General features: G+C 31.9%; 2 protein-coding genes, 2 long non-coding RNA genes and 5 other non-coding genes across 9 annotated transcripts; 7 read left to right on the top strand and 2 right to left on the bottom strand.

Moving 5' to 3' along the window:
* The first annotated feature begins 7,507 nt into the window (after positions 1 to 7,507).
* On the top strand, positions 7,508 to 10,556 carry LOC129304409 (uncharacterized). The gene is made up of 2 exons (XR_008591687.1): positions 7,508 to 9,935; positions 10,035 to 10,556. It is a non-coding gene; the product is annotated as an uncharacterized LOC129304409 (long non-coding RNA).
* On the top strand, positions 7,885 to 8,036 carry LOC129307531 (small nucleolar RNA snoR145). The gene has a single exon (XR_008592423.1). It is a non-coding gene; the product is annotated as a small nucleolar RNA snoR145 (small nucleolar RNA).
* LOC129307521 (small nucleolar RNA snoR26) lies at positions 8,128 to 8,218 on the top strand. The gene has a single exon (XR_008592413.1). It is a non-coding gene; the product is annotated as a small nucleolar RNA snoR26 (small nucleolar RNA).
* Positions 8,453 to 8,542, top strand: LOC129307522 (small nucleolar RNA snoR27). Its single transcript, XR_008592414.1, has one exon. It is a non-coding gene; the product is annotated as a small nucleolar RNA snoR27 (small nucleolar RNA).
* LOC129307524 (small nucleolar RNA snoR27) lies at positions 9,037 to 9,126 on the top strand. Its single transcript, XR_008592415.1, has one exon. It is a non-coding gene; the product is annotated as a small nucleolar RNA snoR27 (small nucleolar RNA).
* Positions 10,557 to 13,999: 3,443 nt separating the features above from the next.
* Positions 14,000 to 15,702, top strand: LOC129305194 (uncharacterized). Its single transcript, XR_008591919.1, has 3 exons — positions 14,000 to 14,159; positions 14,824 to 14,889; positions 15,410 to 15,702. It is a non-coding gene; the product is annotated as an uncharacterized LOC129305194 (long non-coding RNA).
* A 782-nt stretch (positions 15,703 to 16,484) lies between these two features.
* Positions 16,485 to 23,087, top strand: LOC129304729 (protein ABIL1-like). Its single transcript, XM_054944491.1, has 9 exons — positions 16,485 to 16,809; positions 19,452 to 19,534; positions 20,402 to 20,552; positions 20,629 to 20,728; positions 20,836 to 20,928; positions 21,039 to 21,123; positions 21,229 to 21,281; positions 21,400 to 21,506; positions 22,336 to 23,087. The coding sequence occupies exons 1-9, from the start codon at positions 16,714 to 16,716 to the stop codon at positions 22,486 to 22,488; spliced, it is 921 nt and encodes a 306-aa protein (XP_054800466.1). The 5' UTR covers positions 16,485 to 16,713; the 3' UTR covers positions 22,489 to 23,087.
* Positions 23,088 to 24,557: 1,470 nt separating this feature from the next.
* Positions 24,558 to 24,629, bottom strand: TRNAG-UCC (transfer RNA glycine (anticodon UCC)). Its single transcript has one exon. It is a non-coding gene; the product is annotated as a tRNA-Gly (tRNA).
* A 514-nt stretch (positions 24,630 to 25,143) lies between these two features.
* LOC129307056 (desiccation protectant protein Lea14 homolog) lies at positions 25,144 to 26,716 on the bottom strand. The gene is made up of 2 exons (XM_054947916.1): positions 26,452 to 26,716; positions 25,144 to 25,645 (listed from the first exon to the last, which is right to left on the bottom strand). The coding sequence occupies exons 1-2, from the start codon at positions 26,655 to 26,657 to the stop codon at positions 25,393 to 25,395; spliced, it is 459 nt and encodes a 152-aa protein (XP_054803891.1). The 5' UTR covers positions 26,658 to 26,716; the 3' UTR covers positions 25,144 to 25,392.
* Positions 26,717 to 26,790: the final 74 nt, after the last annotated feature.

The raw sequence follows: 26,790 nt of genomic DNA, 5'->3' as shown, positions 1-26,790 counted from the left end.
GAGTACTGGCAATGTGCCATAGAATATCAAAAGTACACACCTTCTCATTGGTGAACTCCCACCGAGATCATGCCTTTTATTTATGTCTACCTTTCTCAAATATTGACCACTTCAACACTCTAAGGTAGTATAACATTTATAAATTTCCCTTAAACGGTTCCTTAGCCTATCTAAGGTACCTTACTTAGTTACACTTCCTTAAGTGCAACTTCTATTCCTTATGATTAAAATACATGTAAACAAATCTCATTTCCATAAAAATATTGTTGTTAAACAATTAGAAAACATATTTGCACTATAATCAAATTAGTACCCCATAACCCCTTATAAAGTACATTTAATCTTTTAAAACATGTAATGCATGATAGCTAGTAATATTTATTCAAAAAATAGCTAAAACAAAGTAATAAAAAAATATAAATTTCCCCTGTTACCTCAACCCTTTGGTACCAAAAGGGTTCCCCTTATACAAAATAGGGCTCAGCTTGTTCCTTAACTTCTGAACAAATTCCACCAACAATTCCTACAACATATAAGTGATCCACATCACTTATCATGTCAAATAGCATTAATGAAGACTATAACTCATACCACACAACTTGGGTCTATGAGTCATAATCCATTCCAATGGTCCATATATTAAACCAACCATTTATATAGTATCACTTAACCACCAAAACCATTTATTAGCCATTACTAGGCTAATTTTCAATTTATATAATTTTTTTAATCAATTAAAAACCTTTACTTAGTGCCACCAACTTTCACCATTAGCCCTTATAATGAAAACCAAATCTTAATTTAAATCTTATTGGGCTCAAATAGTAAAATTATAACTAAATCAATAAGCTTAAACCATTGAAGAGCAAAAACCCAATTTCTCAGGGTTTATTTTGTGCCCAAAACACCTCTTTTCATCCAATTATTCACTCAAAACATTAGATCACTATATAGAAACTCAAAACATGCTCCCTATAATCCAAAGAAACAAAAGCTTACAAGAATAAAGCCTTTGAGATCAAAATCCAAAAATCTCCTCTTTTAAAAATTGAATAAAATCAAGAGAAAGGGAAGAGAATTGATGTAGGGAGTTTACCTATCGTGTAGCCGAGCTCGCAACGGTCGCAAAGACTCCTAGATCCAAGCCTAACTCCCTCCCTTTCTCTTCTTCTCTCTCTCTCTCTCTCTGCATTTTGTTCTTCTTTCCTTTCTGCATTTTCTACGTTTCTGGTCTGTTTTTCTCTTCAAAACTGATGCTAAAACATTTTGGGGCAAATTACAAGAAAGGGCCCAACATTTTTTATTATTGCACAAAAGCTCAGGTCAACTTTGGTAATTTTTCTATAGTTAAAAATCAAATAAAACTAAACTTTTTCTTAGTAAAATTCAAACTCTAGACCTCTATCAAATTATTCTAAATTTTAATTTAATTATAGATATTTTATTTTATTTTAATAAATCCGAGTCTTAAAATTTCGGGATGTTACAATACATGAGTAGGATAATGAGGATGAATAAACCCAGGGGTTGAACCATATAAACATCATTATCAATAAAACCATGTAAAAAAGCATTTTGCACATCTATTTAACAAATAGTCCAGCCATGAGAAATAGCTAAGGAAAAGGATAATTCACACAGTAACAGGTTTAACAATAGGGGAAAAAGTGTTTGAAAAATCAATACCTACCTATTGATGGAAACCCTTAGCTACAAGACAAGCTTTATGTTTCTCAATGGTACTATTAGCAAGGTATTTTGTTCGAAAAATCCATTTGCAATTAATAAGATGCATGGAAGGAGAGTAGAGAACAAGAGTCCAGGTTTGAGTAGAGAGAAGGGCATGAAATTCCTGATGAAGGGCAGCATGCCATTCTGGGTGTTTAAGTACATAAGAGATAAAGGTAGGAGTGATAGACACGGTACTTGAGGTGCTGTTAGTGTGAGGTGGGTAGTAAAGGAAGTTAGAGGATTGAGGTGTTCGCTTGAAAATATTGGCTTTAGATCTGGTGGTCATAGGATATGATGGTACGGGAGGAGGTGGCTGAGTGGGATATAGTGGAGAGAGAGACATTGAAAGGGAGGTGTTAGATGGGGTGGTAGATGCAGAGGGTGAGGATGTTGAAGAAGAAGTAGGAAAAAAAGGGCTAGAATTAGGTTGTAGTGTTGGGCTGGGAAGAGAAGGCCCAAATCGAAAATTGGGTAAGGAAATATAAGAAAGGGACATGGGCTGATTAGAAAAGTTAGTTGGTAAAGGAAAAATGAGTTTCATCACATTTAACATCCCTGGAGGTGTAAATTCTACTCGTGGATATGCGAAGACATAAATAGCCCAAATGATGAGGTGCATAACCAAGGAAAACACACATAAAATATTTGGGTGCTAATTCATTAGGTACGTATGGATGTAGATTGGGCCAGTAAGTTGAGCCAAAAACTTTTAAAAAGGAATAATTTGAAGAAATATTAAAAAGAGTTTCAAAAGGGCTTTTATTGTTAACAATTGGAAAGGATGTATGGTTTAATAAGAAGACAACTGTGGTAAAGTCATAAGACCAATAGGATGTGGGGACAAACAAGTGGTGCAAAAGAGCAAGACCCATTTCAACAATAGTACAGTGCCTTTTTTCAACAGTGCCATTTTGAATGTGCGTGTGAGGACAAGTAATACGATGATGAATGCCCAAGCATTGGAAATCATCATGAAGAGCATGAAACTCTCCCCTAATCAGATTGAAATAAATGAATGGTAGAATTAAAATGAATATGAACAAGAGAATGAAATTTATGAAATACAGAATGAACTTGATCTTTAGTGTGAATGGCATAAAGCCAGATATATCTGGAAAAGTCATCTACAAATAAGATATAATAATGAAAGCCATTAATTGAGGTAGTGGGGGAAGGACCCTATACATCATAAAAAAGGAAATGAAAAGGCGCAATAGAGCGATGTGGTGATAATGATAAAGGTAGACGATAGGTCTTAGAGGAGTAACAAGCTGGACACTGAGGAGGTAGCTTCCTATTGGTGAGTGGAAAAGAGTGGTTGTGCATAATTTGAGTAACAGTATGGAAGGCACGATGGCCTAAATGATGATGCCACTGAAGGAGAGAGGTGCGAGCACTAAAGTGAGCTTGTGGATTGATTATGGGTGGAAATGGATACAGTCAATTACGGCTGGGACCTTGATGAAGAATTGTCCTTGTTTATATGTCCTTCACATAGAAATGAGAGGCATGAAATTTAAAAAACACATTATTATCTTTATAAAATTGACTACCACATAAGATTTTTAGTAAGAGTAAGAACATGTAAAAGGTTAGAGACAAGGTAGTTACCAGAAGGAGTAAGGAGAAGACTAGAGCCCTGATGTTGAATGGGAAGTAGAGAACCATCACTAACATGAAGAAAGTTAGAGCTATAATATGAATTAGAGTAGAGATGAGGTTAGAGAAATCATTGTTCATATGATGAGTGGCTCTTGTGTTTGGGTACCAGAGATTATCATTAAGAGAAGTATGTTTGGTGTAGTAAGAGGCTATTGAGGGTGGTGGTGGAGCTTGAAGAGCTTAGTTATATCTTTGAAAACACATGAGAGCACTATGACCATATTTTTTACATATTTGACATAGTGTAGTTGTATCATGCTGAAAAATAGAGAAAGTATTTTGACCTCCATTAAACAAGTGACCTCAACCACAAAAATTCCCCCAAGCTATGACCACATGAAGAGAATGGGGGACAGCCACCTTTGCCACCATGATAAAAGAAAGGAGAAGGGGAGTTGTTGGTGGAGATTTTTTGAATAGCATTGGCAAAAATACTGTTAGGTAGAGTGATAGTGTTTTCTCTGAGCATATGATCTTTAAAGATGAGAAGACGACTGAGTATCTCTTCTATAGAAAGGAAACATCATTAATTTATCAAGGATGTGACTACTGAGTTGAAATCAGAGCCTAAATCAGTAAGGAAATAAGTAATAAAATCATCATCTGCTATTAGTTTGCCAGTGGCAGCTAGAGAATCAACAAGAATGGTGGCTTTTTTGATGATACTAAGAAATAGTATCCCCTCATTTCTTCATGGTTGTGATTTATTGATGAAGATGAACAAGTTTAGCTTGAGTTTGTTGTGAAAATAGGGTTTCAAGAGCAACCCATATGGCACGAGATGTTTTGTGGCAAAGAAATTGCGGGATAAGTTTTTTTTGAAAGAGAGGCAATGAGAACAGAAAGAACAAATTGGTTTTGTTGAAACTAAAGAAGATAATCACGATTAAGGAGGCCAGCAAATGTTTTGTAAGGTGGTGAGGGTATAGAACCATCGATATAGCCAAATAGTTGCTGTCTATAGAGGTAGGACATGAGTTGAGCTCTCTATATGAGATAGTTGTCCTCAGTGAGGCATACGGTAACAAAATGATGGAATTAGGATGGAGGAGTAGTATGGAGGGAGTGGTGAAGATGTATTGGTGCTTGTAGATGAGTATGGCGGTGTGTGAGAACAGACATCCTAAAGATAGTTCATCAACTCTGATACCATTTTAGAAGAATAAAAACAGAGAGAGAGAGAGCACAGTGAATTGCATAAAAGCATTGTTGTATTTCTTGATGTTTTTCATGTACGGTGAAGGTTTATATATAGAAAACTTTAGCCAATACAAATGTGACAGGTGTAAATCTAGGAATATTCTTGAAATAAACTAAGCTAGACTATCACATAACTTCTTTGATGTTGATTTTATTATGAGTAGAATTTTGTATTTCAACATAAAGAGAAACCAAAGGAAACAACTAGAAATCAACAAACTTGGGATAAACAATTATCAAAGTTATAGCAAAGTTATCAATTCTCAGTGAACTCCCTTACAATCATTAGCAGCTAAAGAGTTAGCAATATGATTTTTTAAGCCTTGGAAAAAGGTGAATTTGAGATAAACAGATTCATGTGTTTAAGCTCTTAAGAGGCGATTTGGGTCTTATTAACAATTCTATTAATATTGACATTCTCTAGAAATTAAGCTTCACAAGTGTACAAGCTATATGAATAGTAAGGCAATATGTAGAGGTCTTCTCATAGAAATCATGTCAAATGGTAGTTAGGCATTAAACAATCTATTTTCATTTTAGATGAGCAAACTCTAAGAAGCCTTGATACAAGTATGTGTACCCTAACATCATATGGCATCATACAATAAATAGCAATTTTTTAAAGTTTTAGGATACAATGGGCACAAAGATATAAAAATAAAATAAATTTTTACACGCATATGTAAAGTAAACAATTTAAAAAAAGTCTTGGTTTAAAAACCATCATAATAATAATAAGCGATGTAAAACATCATAGGAAATGATGATGAAATTTAATCAATCATCATCATCTTCAATTACAGTACTTGGATCTTTTAGGAATTATCTTTTTTCAAAAAGTGATTTACATTTGTAACTTCAACGTGTTATACACTGTTAAAGGCTTTGAAATGTTTATATATATATATATATAAAAGAGACTTTGAAGTGTCTCTGATATATTTTATCGACCACTATACTTTATACTCTATCTTGATAAAAGACAAAAATTTGTACTCGAACCGAGTCTTTTGTTCTTTTCAAAGTTATCTCATTCCTCTTCAATGTATGAACAAAAAAAAAATTGATTCAATTTCTTTCTAATGAGACAAAGATCATGGTTAATCAAAAAGTTTTAATGCAATTCCCAAAAACTCAATGGGATTATTGCTTGTGAAGGTATTATTTCTAAATACCTTGGTTGTTATCTTTGCATTGCCGCCGAGCTTTTTTCAATCTTTACTAGAGGAAAAAGTTAACAAAAATTAATATCTACTTTGATTCTCTTAAAACTCTCACTTTTATTTAATATAATTTCACTCAAAATCATTTGTTGACTGAAATTATAAGAACATCAAAGATCTAACCATGAAAAATTAGATAATTGATTTCAACCACGTGTTTAAAAAATCTAATCAATGTATGGATTAGCTTGTTCATTAGGCTCGTAATGTCAATCTTGATATTAAGATTTTTAATAATCCACTGCCTAGGTGTTATAATTTTACGAGCTTAGACATGTTTCAATTACTTTTTTTTATAGGAACTATTCGTGATCTTGTATTTTAAAAAACTGAATTTATTAAAAAATAGGGGTAAACTATCTAGAATTTAAGCACCACTCTTTAGGCTCTAAAATTCACCTATTTTGTAAGGAATCAAATGACAAATATAACTCAAAAGATTTACAAAACTTAAAATGTTCTTGAAGAACCAACTTTATCTTCTCACAATCGTTGAAGTACCTTTTAAATCACTTTGCACACTCACTTGATATTTCCACATCTTTATGGGGACGTATTGATCTATTCAGTACATCATCAATCTATCATAGCATATAATATCGATATAACATGGGGAAAAAACAATATTAATAAGACTTGCTTGTTGTTAATTTAGTAAATCTAAAAATTTTCGAAGAATAACACACATATGCAGAATGACTAACTTAATATTAACGAGTAAAGAAGACAATGTAAGTGTGCAACTCTTTATTCAACTATCAATAAATGATCTCATAAACAATTTTCATAGAATTTTGAATACTCAGAAAACAATTTCTTCTTATGCTTATAAATTGACTCCCCCACTTCTTCTATCATTGAGTCATTCCTACCTAGTATAACAAATCATATAAGTCATATGAAGTGCAGTTTTGTAAACATATTCCTACTTAAAAATTTTAAATAAGTAACATAAAATAAGTTCAGATATTTAATGTTATATTTTAAAGATGATACAAAATTAAACTTAAAAAATATTTCATAAGATATAAAAATATAAAATAAAAGACTAATTCCTTATAACGTGGAGAATCAAAGTTCAAATTTTTATTAGAAAATATGCTTATATTTTGTGCTCGATTGTGTTTCGAACAAGATTAGCTCTAATAAGACAATACATATGAGCAATAAAAAAAATATAAAGACAAAATATGTAAATTTTACATGGTCCTAATTTATATAATTTTATTTTTAAATGAATTTATAGATATATATATATATATATATAAGTATTTAATTAGTTTCTTATGTATTTTACAACTTAATAAAAAAATAGAATGATAATTAGATCACAAAATATTGAATTAATAACAATTAATTTTTCATCAAATTTTTCTTAAAAAATAGCTTGTAAATATCATTTAGTATATTTACTAGCAAAAATTTTAAATATAATTTGAGAGTTATATTTAAAACTTAAATATATTATTTATAATTAAAAATTTTTATTTATAATTCTATTAATTAATATCTTTAATTTATTTTCTAAAAATATTATCAAGATTTAATTATTATTAAATTAGTACTTTTTTTTTTTTTTTTACCTGTACTAAAGAATATACCAAACAGAGGTGCGCTAGGTTTGGCCCAAAAACGCGTCTCTATATAAGGAGACAAGGAGTACACTAAACCGATCTCAGCTTCGCTGGGTTTAGGGTTTAGAATTTTTCTTCGCCGCACCTGCGGCAGAGCCTAGCACTGGGATTTATCCTTCTTAGCTCACTTTCAAGTTTGAGATGTGATGAAGAACAAAACCATGGATTGCTTGGTCGTTCTCGTGATCATCAAGCAAGATGATTCGTTACATATGGTTCGTATTCACTGAGCATTGATTTGATTATTCTCTTTTCTGATAAACGAAGGACCTATGGAGGAAGCGCCATGATTCAGTGTGCTTTTGTCCAAGTTTGCCTTCGGAAATAGTACCGAAGTCTGATCGCTCACCAATTGCCTTATTCATTGGTGAGATTAACGTTCTTATTTGATTTTCGTACATTTTTATGCAATCTTTTATTCTTCTCGAAGAAGAACGCGAAGGTCCCAGCAGGGGAGCTATATACTCTTACAGTGAGGCTCCTCTAACAATAGATTTCGCAACCCTTCGCAGATCTAATAGCCGAATCGTAGGATGCTCAAAATGTTTTGATTTTTGGTGCATCCGGAACCCTCGGCTAAATGTTAAGCTCTAATTTACACATACTAGGTTGACATTGTTTTCAGTTCAATTTCTCGACACTTTTTTTTTTGTTTTAGACTTCAGATGTTTGTTTCACGAGCATCAGTGATGAATAGTTTAAATTGTTATCCTTGCACTATGATTGCCAGTGAAGAATCTTATGGGGAATGATTATTCTGAGATGCTTTTCATATGTGAAATATTACTCTAAATGGCAAAGCTTTTGCAGAGTAAATGTCAAATATTTTTTATATTTTTCTTATGTATCTATCTCTACTAAGCTCAATAGGTAAACCAGCTATTGGTTTGAATTCAGCATTATGCTAGTTATTTATTCAGGTTTAAGATTTAGCTTATTCGTCTGTTTTATTGATCTTTCTATGTTTCGGTTTATGTTTACATTTGCTCAGTTTTTCTGTGGTAAGGATCTATGATGCTATGTTGAAACTGCGTTATCTATCTGAATTCCTAAAAAGGAATTGAAGATAATGATAATATGCTGAGATCTTAGTGGCAATTAGTAGCAGTGTTATTTGTATTTTTGCTGTTCTACTTCGCCTAATGCTGAATCATTTGTTGGAATTACTTTTCTGCCCCACCAGGGCCATCACCGAATTTTTCTAGGCTGAGCAGGGTAAGATTTCAATTTTTTGACCCCTCACTACACTGTTCTCAAGCCAAGTTGCCAGATATTTTCATGATCATAACTTATGTTTGTTAGGACTTTTGGTGATTTGGCTAAAATTATTTAAGTTTTATATTTTTGGTTTCTTCTCATCTGATTTCTCAAACAATTCATCTCGCATTGTTGGTTTGGATATGCACATTTTTTAGCGTCAAGGATTTCTGGACAATTGTGTTTGAGGTCATCATGAAGATGCATTTATAGGTTCTTTCTTTGATTTAGCTTTGACTTCTAAGTTTTAAGTCGTTTGTTTAATTGTATTGTTGATCTTTCATCTTTCTTTGTGCTCAGGATTTTCTGTATTTTTATTTCCAGTGCTAAGGATCTATGATGCTATATTGAAACTGCGTTATCTTTCTGAAAGTTCCAGAAAGGAATTGAAGATATTTATAGTATTTTGAGGTCATGCTAGTACCTATAAATATTAGGGATATAATTAGTTATTTATTTATGTATATGTTTTCGGCTTTTGTATTTTACATTGCCTTGCAATTGGCACCTATAAATGTTAGTGATATGATCTTAACCAGTATTAACGAGAAATTGGATCCAACGACTAGTTTCAAGGATCCAATTTCTTGGGTCTTTCTTGATCATTTCTCAAGAAAGAATTCCCTCCCCTTCCTTTCTGACCCCCTTTCCCCTTTTTTTTTCCTTCCTTCTAATCATTAAAGATCTGAATGGTTTATATTTAATCTCTTGTAAAAATTTGTATTAAAATGATGAATGATAAAATCAGATAAATAAGAAAATTGAAGCTGCTAAAGTTTAATCTCAACAGTTTGACTTTGCCATATAGGTAAAATAAAAATAATATTTTTAAAAATGTCAAATCTGAAACCATTTTTTAAGTAGAGTAGAAATGTTCCATTCTACAATTCCAGAACAAAAAAGCAAGGCAAGATAAAAAGTGCACAAAAACAAAACCCAAAGAACACACTCCACCTAGAGAACCCTAACTCTTAACTGGAAGCCATGCCAGTGACAACAAAGCCGTTATAAAGAGTGGAACAATCCTTCATCAGTAAAGATGCAACCAAAATTGTTAAAAGAGGAGTCATGTGAGGATTCCATGATAGTAGAAAAATCCATGGATGCCAGTGAACTAGCTAAAGCGGGAGGAGAAAGAAGACAAACCCACCAATGATGGGTTATCAGAAACCTTTGATTGGCATCGGCAGAAGTTATGCTTCCTCCAAAACCGTGAGAAGGTGTCCAGGTGCGTGTCTAACCAACAACAATCCATAAAAGCCGTCATCAAGCGAGCTAGCTAGACATTCAATTTCTGAAAGGGTTAGTTCGCATGTTGTGTTCCCAGATTCTTTGCAGTTTTCTTGGTCTCTTGTGATGAAAGCGTGACCCTAAAGTCCTGGCTTTCGGAGATTCCTAACATGCAAGAAGCTTCTTGAAAGATGGGGGTGTGATCTTTGTTTCTTGGTCTCTAGCCTGACCTCTTTCTCTGTCTTCGAGTTTCTACTATAGTTGGGTGTGAAATTAGATGTACAGGAGTTGCAATTTTTCAAATGAATAGACAGTTTGAGTTGAACTTTCTGTGAATTGAGAATCCCAAGAGATTTTCTGTGACAGAGAAGTTGAAGGTGGAGATGATGGAGATTCACTATGTGACCTTTGTAAGAGGTGGTGGTAAAGATCACTTTTCTGAGCTCGATCATCTGTATTTGCTTAGCCACCAATGCTTTAATTATTTGCATTTTCTTCTCCTATTGTTCGAGCCTACACATGTTTGTGTACTAATACGATTAATATGCTTGATTTGTAAATTTAATCAACTCTTGTGATTACTGAAAAGTGATAGTGATACCTTTAAACATGTTAAAAAGGAGGGTTAAATGATATTTTTGCCAATTCAACTATTTAATCAGAAGGAGCTAATAACCTAATTTTTCATGTTGTGCAATTTTTTTATTCAACAATAGAAAATGGTGCATTCTATTGTTAAATAGGTTAATTTTAATTTTGATTGCTAATTGACTCAAAAATTATAGAAAATGATTTAAAAAATTATAAAAAATCATTCATAAAATTATACGCAAGTACTCTATAAGAATTTAATATCAATTAACTTCCTTAAATGATTAAATTACATATACATAACAAAATAAAAGTGTTATTTTTTATCTATATAAAAAGCTAGAATATAGTTTTGACTAATCATTATTTGAAAAATTTAACAGATATTAATTTTTTTAAAAAATACTTATTTGTAATTTTATAAGTCATTTTATATAAACTTTAAGTCATTTTTTATAATTTTTGGATCAACTAATAATTTTACTTTTTTAATAACACATTGTCTTTAAATATTGAAGAAAAAAATTGTATTACATAATAATTTAGGATATTAACTATTTTTAAGTGAAAAGTTAAGAGGGTAAAAATGTTCTTTAGTTTTAAAAAAAATACATAACTTTTAATTTTTTTAATAATTAATAATTATAATAAACTGTTTTCTAGGGTTTTTAAGTACGCAAACAATTTGTTGCAATTACCAATAATGAATTCTCATAAACACAATGAGACCCACGATAAATAAATAATGGGTAAATTTTTAAAAATAGTTTAATTTTGTCGTATATTAAAGGCTTATAAGAGCTTTAATGATTTTTTTTCTTGCACATAATAAATGATTTTAACATCACAAGAAAGGAAAAAAATTAATTAAGGAATGAGAACAGATTTTTAAAAAAGAAAAAAAAAACATTTACATCACACATATGCTTTGGCAACAGGGGCCAAGGGAGTAACATACATCATTGACCCCTAGATCCATTGAGCATATCGTTCTCAATCATTCCTAGGCCTTGTTTGTTAAGACAGTAATATTTCTTTGTGAACTATTGTCAATTTTTTTCCAACCATAAGGAGTTAAATAATACTCCAAAAACATCAATAATTCTTTGACAAATTTCTCATATTCATTTAGATGTATTTAGATTTGAATTAAATATCCCATTTAAATGTATAAAAATCAATGAATTTGAATTTGATCAAAATTTTAATCCATATTATATTATAATTTCTTTATAATTTTATATTCTATATAGATTTTAGTTATTTAAGATTTTAGCTATTTCATTTATTTTTTTCCTTCATTTTTTTTTTACTCTCAGTGTTTTGTTCCATCTTGTTGTCACTCATGGTTGAAAAATCATATCTCTATTCCACCTTGTAAATTTGTAACACTATCCAAACAAAAAAAATTTAATATGATATTTTAAATTTTAAATTTTAATTAAAATTCATCACTTTAAATACTACCATGAAGAATTATACTAGGCTGCGTAAATTCTCTGACCATTTTGTCGGTAACATAATTTTTCTTCCGAAAAACGTAAATAAATTTATGTGATTTGAACGATTATGTTCCTCCACTATATTTTCTTTTTCAAAAAAAAAAAAACTTTATCCTGAAAATTTTATTATTTGCGAACCTTAATTGTCTGAGATATTGACAATTCAAATGAGTACAATATATAATTTGACTATTTTGTCCATAGCAACGACAACTTAACAAAAGTAACCACACGCTACGAAAAGAGACATGGCTGAATGGGATCTTTGCAAAAGTCTCAATCCTTTAAAAAGTTCATATTCTTAGGTTTCTTTTCTTGCAAAATAGTCTCTCCCTGGCCAAAATATAAATTATCGTTAGTTAATTCACATTTTTCAAAAAAATGTTAGTTAAAACGTTAGCTTTTTAATTTTTTTACCTTTTTTCAATTATATTTTCATTAAATATCTTATATAAATACTTTAATAATGGTAATTAAAATTTTAATACATCATTTTTTTAAAAAATAATAAATAAAGTAAGAGTATAGTTGAAAAAAATATAAAAATTATCTAATAACTTATATTTTAGACTAAGTAAGACTTTTAAAATATATCTTAGTATGGAAATAGTAATTGTTAACAATTTGATTACTACTTCAAAATAAAAATAAAAAATTGTTGATGTAATGTTTCATTGGGATGAAAACATCATTCTCATTTCAATATGCATGCATTTTTTTAAAAAGAAAAAAATGAGGTATAATAGAATAAAACAACTTAGGTGGTCATTACTTGCTTTGCAAGCATATAATGACTTTTTACAAATCAACATACTTTTGTAACAATTTTTTATTTTTGTTTGAGCAATCTCAAAGAAAAAACCTGTGAAGGATTTATTTTCATTTTTGTTTGCTAAAATTAGTAAATATTTAATCAAAATAACCAATTATACCCTATTATCTTTACATTCTTGAGTCAATGTATGCTACTTCTGAACCTATTTACATGAGATATTTCATAGTTAACTTTAATGTCATTATCTATAAGTTGTTTTTTTTTCATAAATAGGTCCGGAATAATGCTGCTGCTGCTGTTAAATTAATACACATAAATTTTTTATAAAAATAAAATAAACTAAATTTTCTCTTGTTCTGTTTTGTTTTTACTTGTTTGAAGTTTTGATTTTGGATTCTTCTTTGTCTTGTTTTTTCTTTGTTAGCTTGTACTTCATTGGCTTTCCCTTGTCCTTTGTGAGACATGGTGTGCGTGTTAGTTAACAAAGTATGATTATATATATTAAAAATGAAAATGATTTAAAAGTATAAATTTTAAATCATAAAAATATACTCTTGATCCTTAATATAAAATAAAGTTTAAAAGTCTTTTGATTCTTGAATATAAGTTAAAATTAAAGTAACACATTTTTTTTTCAATTTGACCTCTTATTTATTTATTATTATTTGAACTCCTAAACAAAAATGTATGATGATTATTAATTAAAAAATTCAAAATTTAAAAATTATTTATTTTTTAATAATTTTAAGAATATAATTGCCATTTTTTAATAAGAGCAAAATTTATTAAATTTGCAGGGTTGGGTAATGACAATTGTAACATCCTGATTTTTTATATAATAAAAAATTGTGGAATTTAAGTTTTGAGAAAAAAATGATAATAATAGGAATTTATATTATTTGAGGTTATTTAGAAATAATATTATGGTTAGGTATTTAATTATGAATTTAAAAATTTAAATTTAAAACCACATAAGCAATATTTAGTTAAGATATAATACATAAATAATTTTTTTTATGTATGTGTTGAAAAAAAAAGAGAAGGTAGAATGAACAAAAAAAAGGGGTGGAAGGTTGTTGTTTCTAAGTCCCACATTGGTTAGATGAGGGAAGAGAAGAGGTGCCTTCATGTATAAAAAGGAGGGGGTGTGTGCATTAGGAAGTATGAGAGGCTAAGATGCAATTTAGAGAAAATTGCAACTTTTGGCCCAAAGGTTTGAATAATTAAATTCAAACCTATAGTTTTTTTTAATATAATTTTGGGACTCACAATCCCATTTTTATATTATTTTTCTCTCTTTCTCTCACGTTGCTCGGCGTTTTCTCGCAAGGGGGATTATTTTCTTTTTCTTCAGGTATGTTCTAATTTTTTGTTTAGATTAGCATTTAAAAATTTATTTAATTACAAAATTAATTTTATAGTTATTTTCTAAATAATATTAGCTTTCTAGTGATATGATTATTTTGTAGGATAGAGTAAATATTTTGATTAGAATTTTTCTATAGGATAGTTAATCTGATGATATGATGGATTAAAAATATAGGTTAAAATTTTTAAGGATATAAAAAATATTATAGAATATTTTTTTAAGGTTGAAACTCATGTTTAAGAATTTTTGAGTTAAAATCTAGATCTATATGGTTGAATTTATATGGAATCTGAGACGTAGGGATAAACCTATGATTATTAAATATTTATTTAAGTATGAATAGGTATTTTTGAGGTTATAGAAAGGTGATTTGAGGCTTCAGGATAATTCTAAAAATTTTAATTTATTTTTGGATGCATTTTTAGAATATAGAAGGATGAAATTGTGATACTAGAAGTGAATTGAGGATAAAAAAAAATAGTTCATTAGGGTATGAGAATTTTAGAAAAGAATTTGGGAAGTTAAATGAGGCATAAATCTTAAATTATTATTAATATAGATTATAGATCTAAGACTTTCTAACTCTTTAAATTAGAGTTATTTATTTTAATGTAAAATTAATATATAATATTGTGAAATAATTATGTAGATTATATTGACAAAGATAGTGGTGAAAAAGGAGTTGTGAAGGGGAACTTGTTATTCAAGACACAAGGTAACCATTATTAATGTGTTGTGATGGTGTGTTTATGAATGGTTATGTGTTGTTTTGTTGTTTGGAAAAATTATGAATTATTGAAAATAAATACTGTTGTTAAAAATTTATTTTTTGCTTATCATGATGAGATATTATTGTTCGAATATATTTCTGTTTGGATATTTGAATGATGCATGACTTGTCAGGGTATTTTAATGTATGGTGTTAATGGGAATTTCTGTTCGGTTAATTATTACCACGTGGTAAGCCCTCATTGGACCCAATGAATGGCGTGTCGCTTGGTCCAACTCACCTTTGGCCGGGTGATTTGGTGTTCGAGCATGGCGAAAGGAGGATATAAGGTGCAGTCATGTAAATTAAATACTTGTTCAGTTTGTTTGAAAGTATTGTTCGGTTAAATGTTTTGTGTGCCTACTTAGCAATCGCATGATTAGTTACATCCGCATGCATCATTACATATTAATTTTTGGTTACTGGGACTTTTAAGTCTCATTCCCCATGGTTAATATTTTTACAGGAGCGAGTCCGGCCGAGAAAGCACCAGAGGTGTAATTATGGTGTATGAGACACCATCTTTTATGTTGCTTCTTATTTTGGATTATACAATGTATCTTGTGCCAACTTAGGACATATCTTCTTTGTGGAGCATGTAAACTCTAATCCTTTTTATTAAATGCATTTATATGTTCAAGAGGATTATGTCTGTCCCTTTTAATTTATGACCTGATTTGAATAACATGTTATGAGGATCATGTCTGTCCCTCATGGTTCTAATTACTTTTTAAAATATTTTAAGACCTGTGATATATTGTCTTGGATGTATCATGGTAGAAATTTTTCTACCATGATAATGGTTTTAATAATTTGTGAAAAATCGGTTTGTAAATTTGAGGGTGTTACAACAATTGAAGGGTGGGTTTCTAAAGGGACCTCAAGGGCAAGTTTCTACTCAATCTACTTTTTTAGTGGTGTGAATTTTGGTTAAATTGATCAGTTTGATCTGATTTTTAAAACTTATATATTGAAAAAAAATATTCCCTTCATCTCAAATTATAGAATATTTTTAAAAAAATTTTTCTATCCCAAAATATAAAATACTTTGGATATATTAAGATTTTATTAAAAATATCAATTTTAATATTATTCTTTTTTTATATAATTAATTTTTATTTTTTTAATATATTAAATGATGAATATTTTTAAAAATTTATATTTTTATTTTAAAAAGATAAGATTGTTGAATATATTTAACAAGATTTATTGATATATAAAATTTTATTTAAAAATATTTTATAATTTAAGATATAGAGAGTATTAATGTACTTCAAATAAATTAAAATTACAACTTTAATTAACTTAATCCTTGTACAGTTAAACCAACTTGATCCTTTTTTTTAAATTCCATTTATCCCAGTGTCCTTCTACTTTTGTCTTGTCGCGAGCATCCACTTATAGTCAGCAAGGGTAGTTTTGTCTTTTCGCATTCAATTGCCGTTATAATTATTAGCGACCGAATGAAGTACATCTAGCTACCTACCCAGCCAGCGCATGCAATAAATGTTGTCATTTTCTTACACTAGACTCCAAATTCCCACTTCTCTTCCGTTCCGCATTGCTTCAATTATACCCTGGCTCTCTCTCTCTCACCTGATTAATTATTACCTCTCTCCCACCGAAACCTAACCCACCAGCAAATTCCCATTCATTATACTAATCACTGATAACTTTTTACTATGCATTTCTAGTTCTTGGCGTGCAAGTCGAACTACTACTTCTGGGGTTCGTTTCTTTGGTTTTCTGCGTATTGTTGTTGGATTATTCATGGAATTAATGGAGCAATCGAGGCCTGTGAATTTGGCCATGACGTTTGACGAGGTCTCCATGGAGCGAAGCAAGAGCTTCGTCAATGCCTTGCAGGTTCTACCTTCTTTATTCCATTCCCCGGTTTCTTGCGTGTAATGTTGATTTTGGCTTTTGGATGTGGCTTATTTGGACCAGATCTGCTTTTGTTTTTGTGCTTTTTGATTGAATTTGGCTGTGACATTTCTCTGTGTTGCCATTTTCCGACTGGCATTTTTGTTTCTGGGTTTATTCTGCTTGATTTCGCGTTACTAAGCTTGTGGATTTTTATCTTACTAGTATATCGTCGTATCTTATGTTGGTGGTGGAGAAACTCGGTAAATATGGGTTGAGTTTATTTTCTTTAATTTTTGGTTAGATATTTGGCGGTGGATACTTTTTTAGTGCGAGACTGCGAGTTTTAGGATTTCAAGATTAGGAAGCGTCAGAAATTGTGGTTATACCTTTTTCGAGAAAAAGATAAAACTCACTTGACTGTGAAAAAAATCAAACTGTCTTTCCCTGCCTTGAAGCCTCGAGGCGAAATGCCACGAAATTTGAAGCAACCAACTCCTCACGTTGGGCCATGCACTGATATTGAGTCATTTGCATCAATATATACCTCTTCAAAACAGCCATATCCTCAAAGTTGAAGTTGGTAACAGACAACAAAAGCGAAATTATTTCATTAAATATATTATTTCTCCTTGCTCCCAACGCACGCAGTCTGAGTACCCATACTGTACTGTACTTTTTATTCATTTGCCCATGGTGCATTCCAGCTGTGATACCTGTTTCCAAAAGTGTCCTGGAAATCTGCTCTAGATCATTAAATACATGGCCCTACTGTGTTCTGCAATGCACTTCATCAACAGGAAAAAGACAAATGGCTGCCTCAAGAAAGTTTTTCCTGAAACTGGTAGGAGTTAAGAACACTTTCTTCACAGGCTTTGGGTTTGTGCCAGGAGATCATCAGCAGCAATTTGCACTTGCTGACCAATTTTAGCCTTTAACTTTTCATAATGCTCCTGTCAACTTGACCAAATGGATCCTCTATGGACACAATAATATTGTAACGTCACGAATGATTTGCCCACATTCTTCCAGCTCTCTCCTGATATTATGTGACTTTTCATTAATCTCTTAAAATTTGAATAATAGGTTTTGTCCTGTATATTCACCGAAGCACCTTCCTTACAAACGGCAAGTGACACTGCTAAAGTAGCCTTGGCTCAAAGCTTCTGCTTGCACCATCCCCCCTTGACTTTTCCATTAAGTCACTGTACCATGTAATTTGCCAATCCCATCATGTTGTGCATTTGGTAACAATTAAGAAGAAGAAGAAGAAGAAGAAGAAGAAGAAGAAGATGAACTCAATCCTTCATAGATATTGATATATCCCAGTAGAGTTTCAATAACTGCTGCCAATGTGCTAGCCCTGAAAGTTTCAGAAGAGAAGAAAGGGAGTCCTTTGGCCTGCCTATTATCTTTAAGAAACTCAGGATAATCTGATCTACCATCTCTCAGATGCATAAGGGTGACTTTAGAGCTCTCAAATTAAGCATCCTTGTAAGGATTCAGGATCAGGAAGCATAAAAAAATGCGGCTATATGCCTTTTTCTGAGAAAAATATAAAACTCCTTTGATATGAAACTCACTAATTTTTCCTTCTCTGAACTCAAGACTCTGCTCATAGTCTAACATATGGAACAAGAAAGGAAGCGGTAAGGTTCTCGTCACTCTGGACCTTGCAATGATACTGGGGTATTGCCATAACTAATTGGGCCAATTTTAACAGTGAGTCTTCAATTATTAGTCTCCAATTCTAATGGTGAAGGCAAAATATTTCTCGTGAGTGATGCTTAGATGTTTGTTATCACTTTTTCAAGCTCTGATTTACTAGATAATGTTGACCTTAGCATATTTAGTGGCTGCACTCAAGTTTAGTTATGGTAAATGCCCAGATGGTCTAGTCTAATTAATGTTAAATATAGGAAAAAGAGAAAGAGTAAAGGGAGACTTGTAGACATGTGCTTATGGAGGTGAGGCACCATGGAGCTAGTCCCAGCAGCTTAGGCACTGATTGGTTCCATAATAGTTACAAACATAAATAAACCAATTTATGGCAGGTGGGACAGAGAATAAAGGAGTACTTGTCTTCTAGACATATCATGGAATGCATCTGAATTACATTACACCTAGTGGATCTGTAGATTATTTTTCTTCTTCAGTGGCTCACATCTTAGTGTGAGTCTAATCATATCGATGTCTGCATAGCTAGCATAATGAGGTGTGATATACACTTATTTGTCAAGTTCAGATGTTCCAGTATAGTTGCCATTGCAAATAACTCTATGTTTGTGCCGAATAGATACTCTTTAGTTGAATATTTGCAATTATTTAGTGTTATTAGGAATTTGGCATCTGGCATAACTGAAAAGCATGTCACGTGTCACTAATATCATCCCAATGACCCAGACTCTTGATTGCACTTCACGTAAAGGTTGCTTTTACTGCAACAATTTGAAGTGTGATAACTTTTGACATTGGAATCTCATTGTAATATTGAAAGAAGGTCTATCAATTTTCTTTCTTCTTGATGTAACTGCCCAATTTAGACAGTTATCTTCTCATGGCATGATTGCTTTGACTAATTTCCTCATAATAGTTACGGACCATGCTTGAATGATCATTTGATTTGCCTTTGATTTTCATTGCAGGAACTCAAGAACCTGAGGCCCCAGCTTTATTCTGCTGCAGAATACTGTGAAAAATCTTATTTTCACAGCGAACAGAAACAAATGTAAGAATACTGTTTACTCACGCTAGGTTTTCCTGTTGCTAGTGAGTTTCTTATGGTAATTTTACTCCTTTCACTCGAGCTTCTTCTCTGTTTTCATTTTGCAAGTAGTTGAAGCTTCAACAACAGGCCTAGCAGTTAGAAATTTCACTGCAGTACAGTTTTAGTTGGTGCTAATTAGTGATACAGTGCTTCTAAATTATTCTATGTAATATTGTTTAAGGCCATTTTAATCAATCCAATTGTTTATAGAAAAGCTTTCTGATATTGGGACAATCAATAATTAAATATAAATATAGACATACATATAAACATAGACATATGCGTGGCAGAAATTTGAACTATGTTATTAAATACAGTTTGTTTTTGTGCCAAGAAAAAAAAAAATTCGATATGGTCAGGGAACATCACAAAACATGGATTAAAAATTTGCCTGCTGTAATATCTGCATTACCACATGTAGGGGGAATCACTGCACAAACAGACTCTCAACAGCATGTATGGTTGCATCATAATTGTGATGTTGCTGAAAATGGGTGGTTATGGCCTATGGTCATCGTAGATAGAATCCCATATTTAACTGTGATCCCTCATGCAGAACAGGTCACGTGAATGCATTTATTTTTTGTGTAATTAGTATTTAGTATGAGTACATTTGAAGACATCAGCAGACGGGGGACCCTATGTGTGCTTTCTGAAATTTTAGATCGATTAGATTTTAATTTTATGCTGGAAGATGTACACCAGAGGGGTCCTCTTTCATCAAGTGGTCACTCTAATCTGACAAGTGTGCCTGATTTGCGTATGTGTTCATTCTTGTTTTAGCAAGGTTATTTATTTCCTTCTTTTGAATGCTCATTCATGTGTTAGGGTGCTTGACAACCTGAAAGATTATGCTGTAAGAGCCTTAGTGAATGCTGTTGATCATCTTGGAACTGTTGCATACAAGTTAGGGGACCTACTCGAGCAGCAAACTTCGGATGTCTCAACCATGGACTTGAAGGTCTCTACTCTGAATCAGGTATGTAAGTTTCAGATATCATGTTGATATAGACATATCAATTGTAGCTAGAGTAACCATGTTTTCTTTTAAGCAGCAATTTCTAACATGCCAAATTTACACGGATAAAGAAGGTCTTAGGAAACAGCAATTGTTTGCTTTAATTCCCAGACATCATAAGCACTACATATTGCCAAGTATGCTCAACTTCTATTGTCTGGTAAAAATTTACTTGTGATATAGATCTTGAACCTTTGTTCTTACCAATGGGTTTCTGTCCTGTTTATTTAACCGTGCAAGCTAGACTCTGTCAATAAGAAGGTGCACTTTAGTCCACACATACAGATTGATGCAAGGCAAACTCTTTTTCAAGCTAGAAGCCAATCTCATATTCCGGGTATATGGCTTCAGAAATACTACCCTGTCGGATATTTGGGCACCAGCTTTGATATGTTTTTCCAATTTGGCAGTGATTGAAATTATTATTTATCTTTGTATGATATTTAGGTACCCCTGCATCGAAAACACTTTCTTGGCATTTGGCTTCAGAGACTAAGTCTACATTGAAAGGCACTTCATATTCTTCAGCTAAGTGAGTTCTACAGAAAATCTCTAGCTATACGAAGAGTCTTTCTTTTTCTTCTGTGAATTATGAGACGCAATGCTTATTGGTATTTTAACACATCCAACTGTGCAGCCCTGAGGACTCAAAAATTTCTCCTCCAACTACTGTAGCTTTCCAACTTTTAGGTAGGAAGGATAGACGTATCATTTTCATTATATAATATACCTTCAGTTGGCCCAGCTATAGTGGCTTCATCCCAAAGAAGTGATAACTTCTAAAAAAATTGAAGTTACATGTTTGCAGATAATGTAGAGAGTACACGGGTGAAATCTTCAGCAGCACAAATTCACTTTCCCAATGGAGGTCTCACATCTAGTACAGATGTTCAAACAATGGGTATCACCCGTAAGGTAAGGGTCCTTTCTGTTCACCAGAAGGCACTTGCCTATCCATGAACTTGATAATCGAACCATTATTATTATTTTTGCTAGATGTTTTTCCCCCCTTAAGAAACAAAGTATTTGTTCTCTGATCAATTTGGTTTAGCAAACTCTTGGTGAAAACACAGATGGTACTGAAATATTTCAATTACTTGGATTAATACAATGGCGTTTATGGGATAAACAAATGAATGAAATGATATTGAACCAATTATGGGTTCTCACTTAAAAGTTTAAGCTTTTAAGTGGTATGTTATGGGCATTGAAGGTCTTTTCAGTGGTATGTTATGCTGTTAGTGAGAACTAAGTGACCGGATAACGGTTAAGGACTAAGCTGATAAATTTTGAGTTCTATTAAGTAAAATCAGTATCTGCAGACGTGGGTTGGTTGTGCAATGGACCCTCTGGCAAATTCAGAAAGATCAACTCAATGTTTTAAAATAAAATTATATTACATCTGATTAAGAAAGAAGTATGGACAGGGTCCGCTTTAAACAATGCCTGGGCTTGAAATTGCATTGACGACGAAGACAAGAATTGAGCTGTGACTGAAGCTCATGATCATTTTCTTAAATGAAGTATTATGCTCATATAAGTATTCTCAAGTGACCAATGAAATATTACAGGATTTCACTTGTTACTAAATCTATAAGCATGGCCCACCTAGACATTACGATAATAACTTGTCATGGAAAAGCTAGTCATTTCCCATGGATTATTATCTTTTAGGGGAGAAAGAATGATTCCTCTGGTGTTTCAGAAAACCATAGGAATGTTTCTCACAATCCTTCATATGCAGGATTCGTTGGAGGGTTCCAAACAATTGACGGCATTCAAGTCATTTGACAACCAAAATCGGCGTGAGATTTCTTACACCCCCGCTCGCAGCAAGAGTGTGCTATCAGCTTTCTTTGCCAAGCCAAAAGTTCCCAAGACCAGTTATGTCTCATGATTAATTCTGAAAAGCAAGCTTCTTCATATTGTGGGTAGATGTAGATGCCTTAATATAGGTCAAGATGATAAAAAGTAACTCAGTTGCTGTCAAGTTCTTCAATAGAATTATAACATGTGACGTTTTTACTCATAACAAAATTAATAATGCAATGCCCCATGGTAAAAGAATGGGGCAAAAAATTCACTTGTTATGTTTCTATTGAAGCATATCATGGCAGACACTGAAGGGACGACCACCTTACCTTGGACACAATAAGACGCGTGTTCCTCTTCTATGTGGCCATTCGTGCAGTTCCATGGAATCGAGTTTTATAGGACAAGCCTTTGAATAATGATCCTGTGTATAGTAGCTGACTGGCCAACCTGTAATGAATAATAATGGTGTTGATCTTCTCCTGGTTGAGTCTTTTTGCCTTTTCTTAAAATTGTGTTTGATTTGTGATTTTTACCAGCTGCGTTTAGGTGCTTTTAGATGAAGTTTGTATTACTGATTCTATGGAAAATGTTGTGATTTTTTCCCCTCCCGTTTCGAGTGCTGCTTGCTGGAAGGGGCCCATTTTAGTTTAATACCAGCTTTTATCTTCTCTTCTTTTTTAATCATTATCACCATAAGTGCATACGTAATTACCTACCTACATATATGCATATATTTGTCCTGCTTCTGAGAATCTCTGCAGTTTAAAATTAATCCCTTTACATTTCTCAAACAACGGTAGATTTTGATAAACTCAACCTCTTGAACGCTTGCAACACCTCGAGGAGCTATCAGGGCCAATGGTTCAGACCTGAGATCGACGGCTCTAGTAAGAACAGAATTGGTAAATGGGGAGTAGTTGTAAGAGATAGTAGTGCAAATTGGATGGTGGGGTTTAGTGCTAATGTGGGTGACTTCCCACTGGCTAATACTGAGGTCATGACTAACATGTATGGCCCTCATGTGTTGGAGCCAAGGGTTTTTGAAGGATTAGAGTGTTCACTGAATGTGTTGGGGCAATCTATCTAGTACTTAGAAATGGAATGAGCTTCACCCTTGTAATGACATTTTAGATGATGTTAGAATAATCCTTTTTATATAGGGACTGGTATGTGTCTTTAGAATTGACATAGATAAAAGCTAATTTTTGTACTTACTGTCTAACTAAAAATACTTTAGATTGGGTTGGTGATTTTCACATTTTTAATCAATACCACCTTAGTCCTTATCATAGGAAGATGGTGGATAATAGAAAGATGTTTTAGCTTTTACTTACTCCTTTTGAATATAAATCGTTTTATAAAATTTTACTTGATACGAAATATAGAGCATTGAGTAGGTATTATATATATATATATATATATATATTCATTTATTGAGTACTTAATAATAGCGTTTTGAATAAGATAAATGTTATATTTTCTCTAAACTATAATATATGGCATTTCTAAAAACCTTATTTAAATTAAAATATAAGGTATGAGTAATTTTTGTAATTATTTTTTCAGCTTTGTTATTACTTTTTTTGAAAAAATGATATATTAAAATTTTAATTATTATTATCAAAACACTTATCTTGAAAAAATGATATATTAAAATTTTAATTATTATTATCAAAACACTTATATAAGATATTTAATGAGGGTAAAATTAAAGAGATGTGAATTATTAAAAAGAAAATTCAATTAACATTTTTCGTAAACAGTAAATTTTTATATTTTAGTTTGGAGAGAATATTTATTACATTTAAAGGAATGATTAAAAAAGTGTTAAATTTTTGAAAAATAAAGATTTTAACCAATCTATTTTTATAAATAAATGTAAATTAGTTAACTGTATCATAATCCGGAAGGGTAACTTGTAATCTCTTTTCAATAATATATCACTTTTTAATAAAAAATATAACTTTTTATTGCTAGAATTATATAAAAATATTTAATATATATTTTTAACTTTTCACAAAATATTTGCAAGATGCGAGTGAACATGGCTATCAGAAGCCCGTAATGGAGACAGAATTATGACTGCTTTGTCTTCTAATTTCTAAGCGCAGAATGAACTGTTGCCGTCGTAAAAGCAAAATATAAAAACGATGCGTTTGCCGGGAGTCGAACCCGGATCTATTGCTTGGAAGGCAATTATCCTAACCGTTGGACTACAAACGCTTGTTGGTTTTGAAGATACGACAAAATTATAAATAATAATAATGATGTATCATCAAAAACTTAATATTGAAAAAATTCAAATTATCATGTGCATGTACTCCCCGTTAGAAATAGAACGAATTATTTCCCATCATATGATTTGACTTTTTACGTAAGAGTTAAAAAACCTAATCCAAGGAAATCCCATGGCTACAATACAAATACAAAGGACTGGGGACAAATGGAGAGGATGCACTTTGTTAAACTTTCATCACATAACTTGCCTCTGTTTTGGCCTCAAAAATCAGAGACAAACAGCATATTTTTCCTCTTGTTACATACACACATATATATTAGGATACCTTTTCTTAAAATATTCTTGAAAAATTATTTATTTCAGATTTTTCAATTTTATCCAGATTTTTCAATTTTATCCCCACTATAAATTGTATGTTAATAGGATTAAAATTAAAAAAAAATTTGATTTAAAGACATATTTAATAAACTAATAATTATTCCTCAGCAGTCAGTGAAGTAGTTGTAAACGCCTTTTATACTAGGAATCAGAAAAAGTGTACAGGCACACAGTTCTATCTGTATAAGCTTGGCTTGACTCTCCATATCATGAAAGGCGATACTAAGATTGAACACAGAACTGATACACAAATGAAATTTGAACACAAGGAGCTTGAAAATGAAAACCAGGAAAAAGATATAGATAAAGAGACATAATATTATAACTTAGTTTAGTTAGCAGAACCCCCACAAGTGGGAATGGTGCTGGCTAGGCAAAGACATTGGAGAGAGTGGGGAGCTTGATCTCTCCGTTGTGAGAGAGAGGGATGGTGAAGTTGCCGATAACAGGAAGATCAATGGTGAGACCGAGATCCAGCTGATAGTCAATGTCCCAATCGCTTCCTATGTCCTTCGCTATACTCATCAGTATGCTGTGTGCCACTTTCACTGGCACCTCCAAAATCGTTGTCTCGTCCCCTTTCAACGATCCTGGATCTGCCATTGTCCCCTTCGCTATCTCCCTTCACAATCATTTCAATCAACTCATCCATCAACATTCTCCAATTCATGTATTCAATTCACGTATTTCTTTCATTTAAAAATGTAAGATATTTTTAAAATCTCATCTTTAATAAAATAGTTACACACTTTCAAACCAATCTTATCTTTCTATATTTACTTTTATTAATAAATATAAAATGATTATCAATAAGAGCATTTAAAAAAAAAACAATGATTACACTTTAAAATAAAAATATTTTATATTTTTAAACATCTAACTCTTTAGATTAGATTTTTTACTTTAAATTAAATTTTTTAAAATTATATTTTTTTAAGAGAGGGAGTACATAGTAAGTTATTTTAATTGATGAGGAAATTAATTATTATGTACAATTAATTTTTATAAATTAAAACAACTCTAGTTCTTGGCCCCCCAAAAAAAAACTCTAGACGGAATGACCGGTCCGCTCAAAATTTTTAAAATGAAAAAAAATAATCATTATTGAATTGATTTCTTAGTATCTTGGTTAAAATACAATCAATCTCCAATTTTTGATTCGGTATATTGAAGCTCAATATGTATAATGTTGATTTCTACATTTTAAAAAGTAAAATTACTGGGAATAAAGTTATTTGTTGAAAAAAATTTAGAGATAATTAATTGCATCTAACTAAAATTAAATTAAAATTATAAAAAACTAAATAAATCCAAATGATTATGTATCCCTGATCTAAGGTATTGAATTAAAATCTTAGGGCAAAGGAACAAAAGAGATAAGGTATTTCCAAGTTATAAAAGAAAGAAGGGAGGAATTAAGAAGAGTACCTTCCAGCGCTTTTGAGGGAATAAGAGATCTCACAGATTGGGATTGGGGCGCTGTAAGGGTTCGACACCGAGACCTTGGCCAGGTATTCCACGCACTCCCTGCTCACGCGCTTGAAGTCCACGTCTTCCACACTCGCCTCTGGCTTCTTCACATTCGCTATCTTCTCCGCCACGAAGTCCTTGGCCTTATTCACCAGCTGCGACATATTCTTCACTTCCTCACTTCTCACGAATCTTTTTTTTTTTTTGATAAATCACTTCTCACGAATCTGGCATACATACAAACAAAAACTGCTTCCTCGTTCATATTTATAGTCGTCTCTCACACCACGCGTCGTA

Source organism: Prosopis cineraria, unplaced genomic scaffold (genome assembly GCF_029017545.1).
Source record: "Prosopis cineraria cultivar Desert tree isolate PC_DT_omini unplaced genomic scaffold, ASM2901754v1 PC3, whole genome shotgun sequence".
NCBI classification, from domain to species: Eukaryota; Viridiplantae; Streptophyta; class Magnoliopsida; order Fabales; family Fabaceae; genus Prosopis; species Prosopis cineraria.
The sequence above is the reverse complement of the archived record's forward strand: the minus strand, read 5'-3'. Positions and strand labels throughout refer to the sequence as shown.

Bases quoted from the DNA above. Each gene is read 5' to 3' on its own strand.
- LOC129304729 (XM_054944491.1), top strand. From the start codon at position 16,714: ATGGAATTAATGGAGCAATCGAGGCCTGTGAATTTGGCCATGACGTTT. The intron at 21,124-21,228 runs GTGAGTTCTACA...CCAACTGTGCAG, and splicing joins ACTTCATATTCTTCAGCTAA to CCCTGAGGACTCAAAAATTT. The intron at 21,282-21,399 runs GTAGGAAGGATA...ACATGTTTGCAG, and splicing joins TGTAGCTTTCCAACTTTTAG to ATAATGTAGAGAGTACACGG.
- LOC129307056 (XM_054947916.1), bottom strand. From the start codon at position 26,657: ATGTCGCAGCTGGTGAATAAGGCCAAGGACTTCGTGGCGGAGAAGATA. The intron at 25,646-26,451 runs GTACTCTTCTTA...ATGATTGTGAAG, and splicing joins TCCCTCAAAAGCGCTGGAAG to GGAGATAGCGAAGGGGACAA.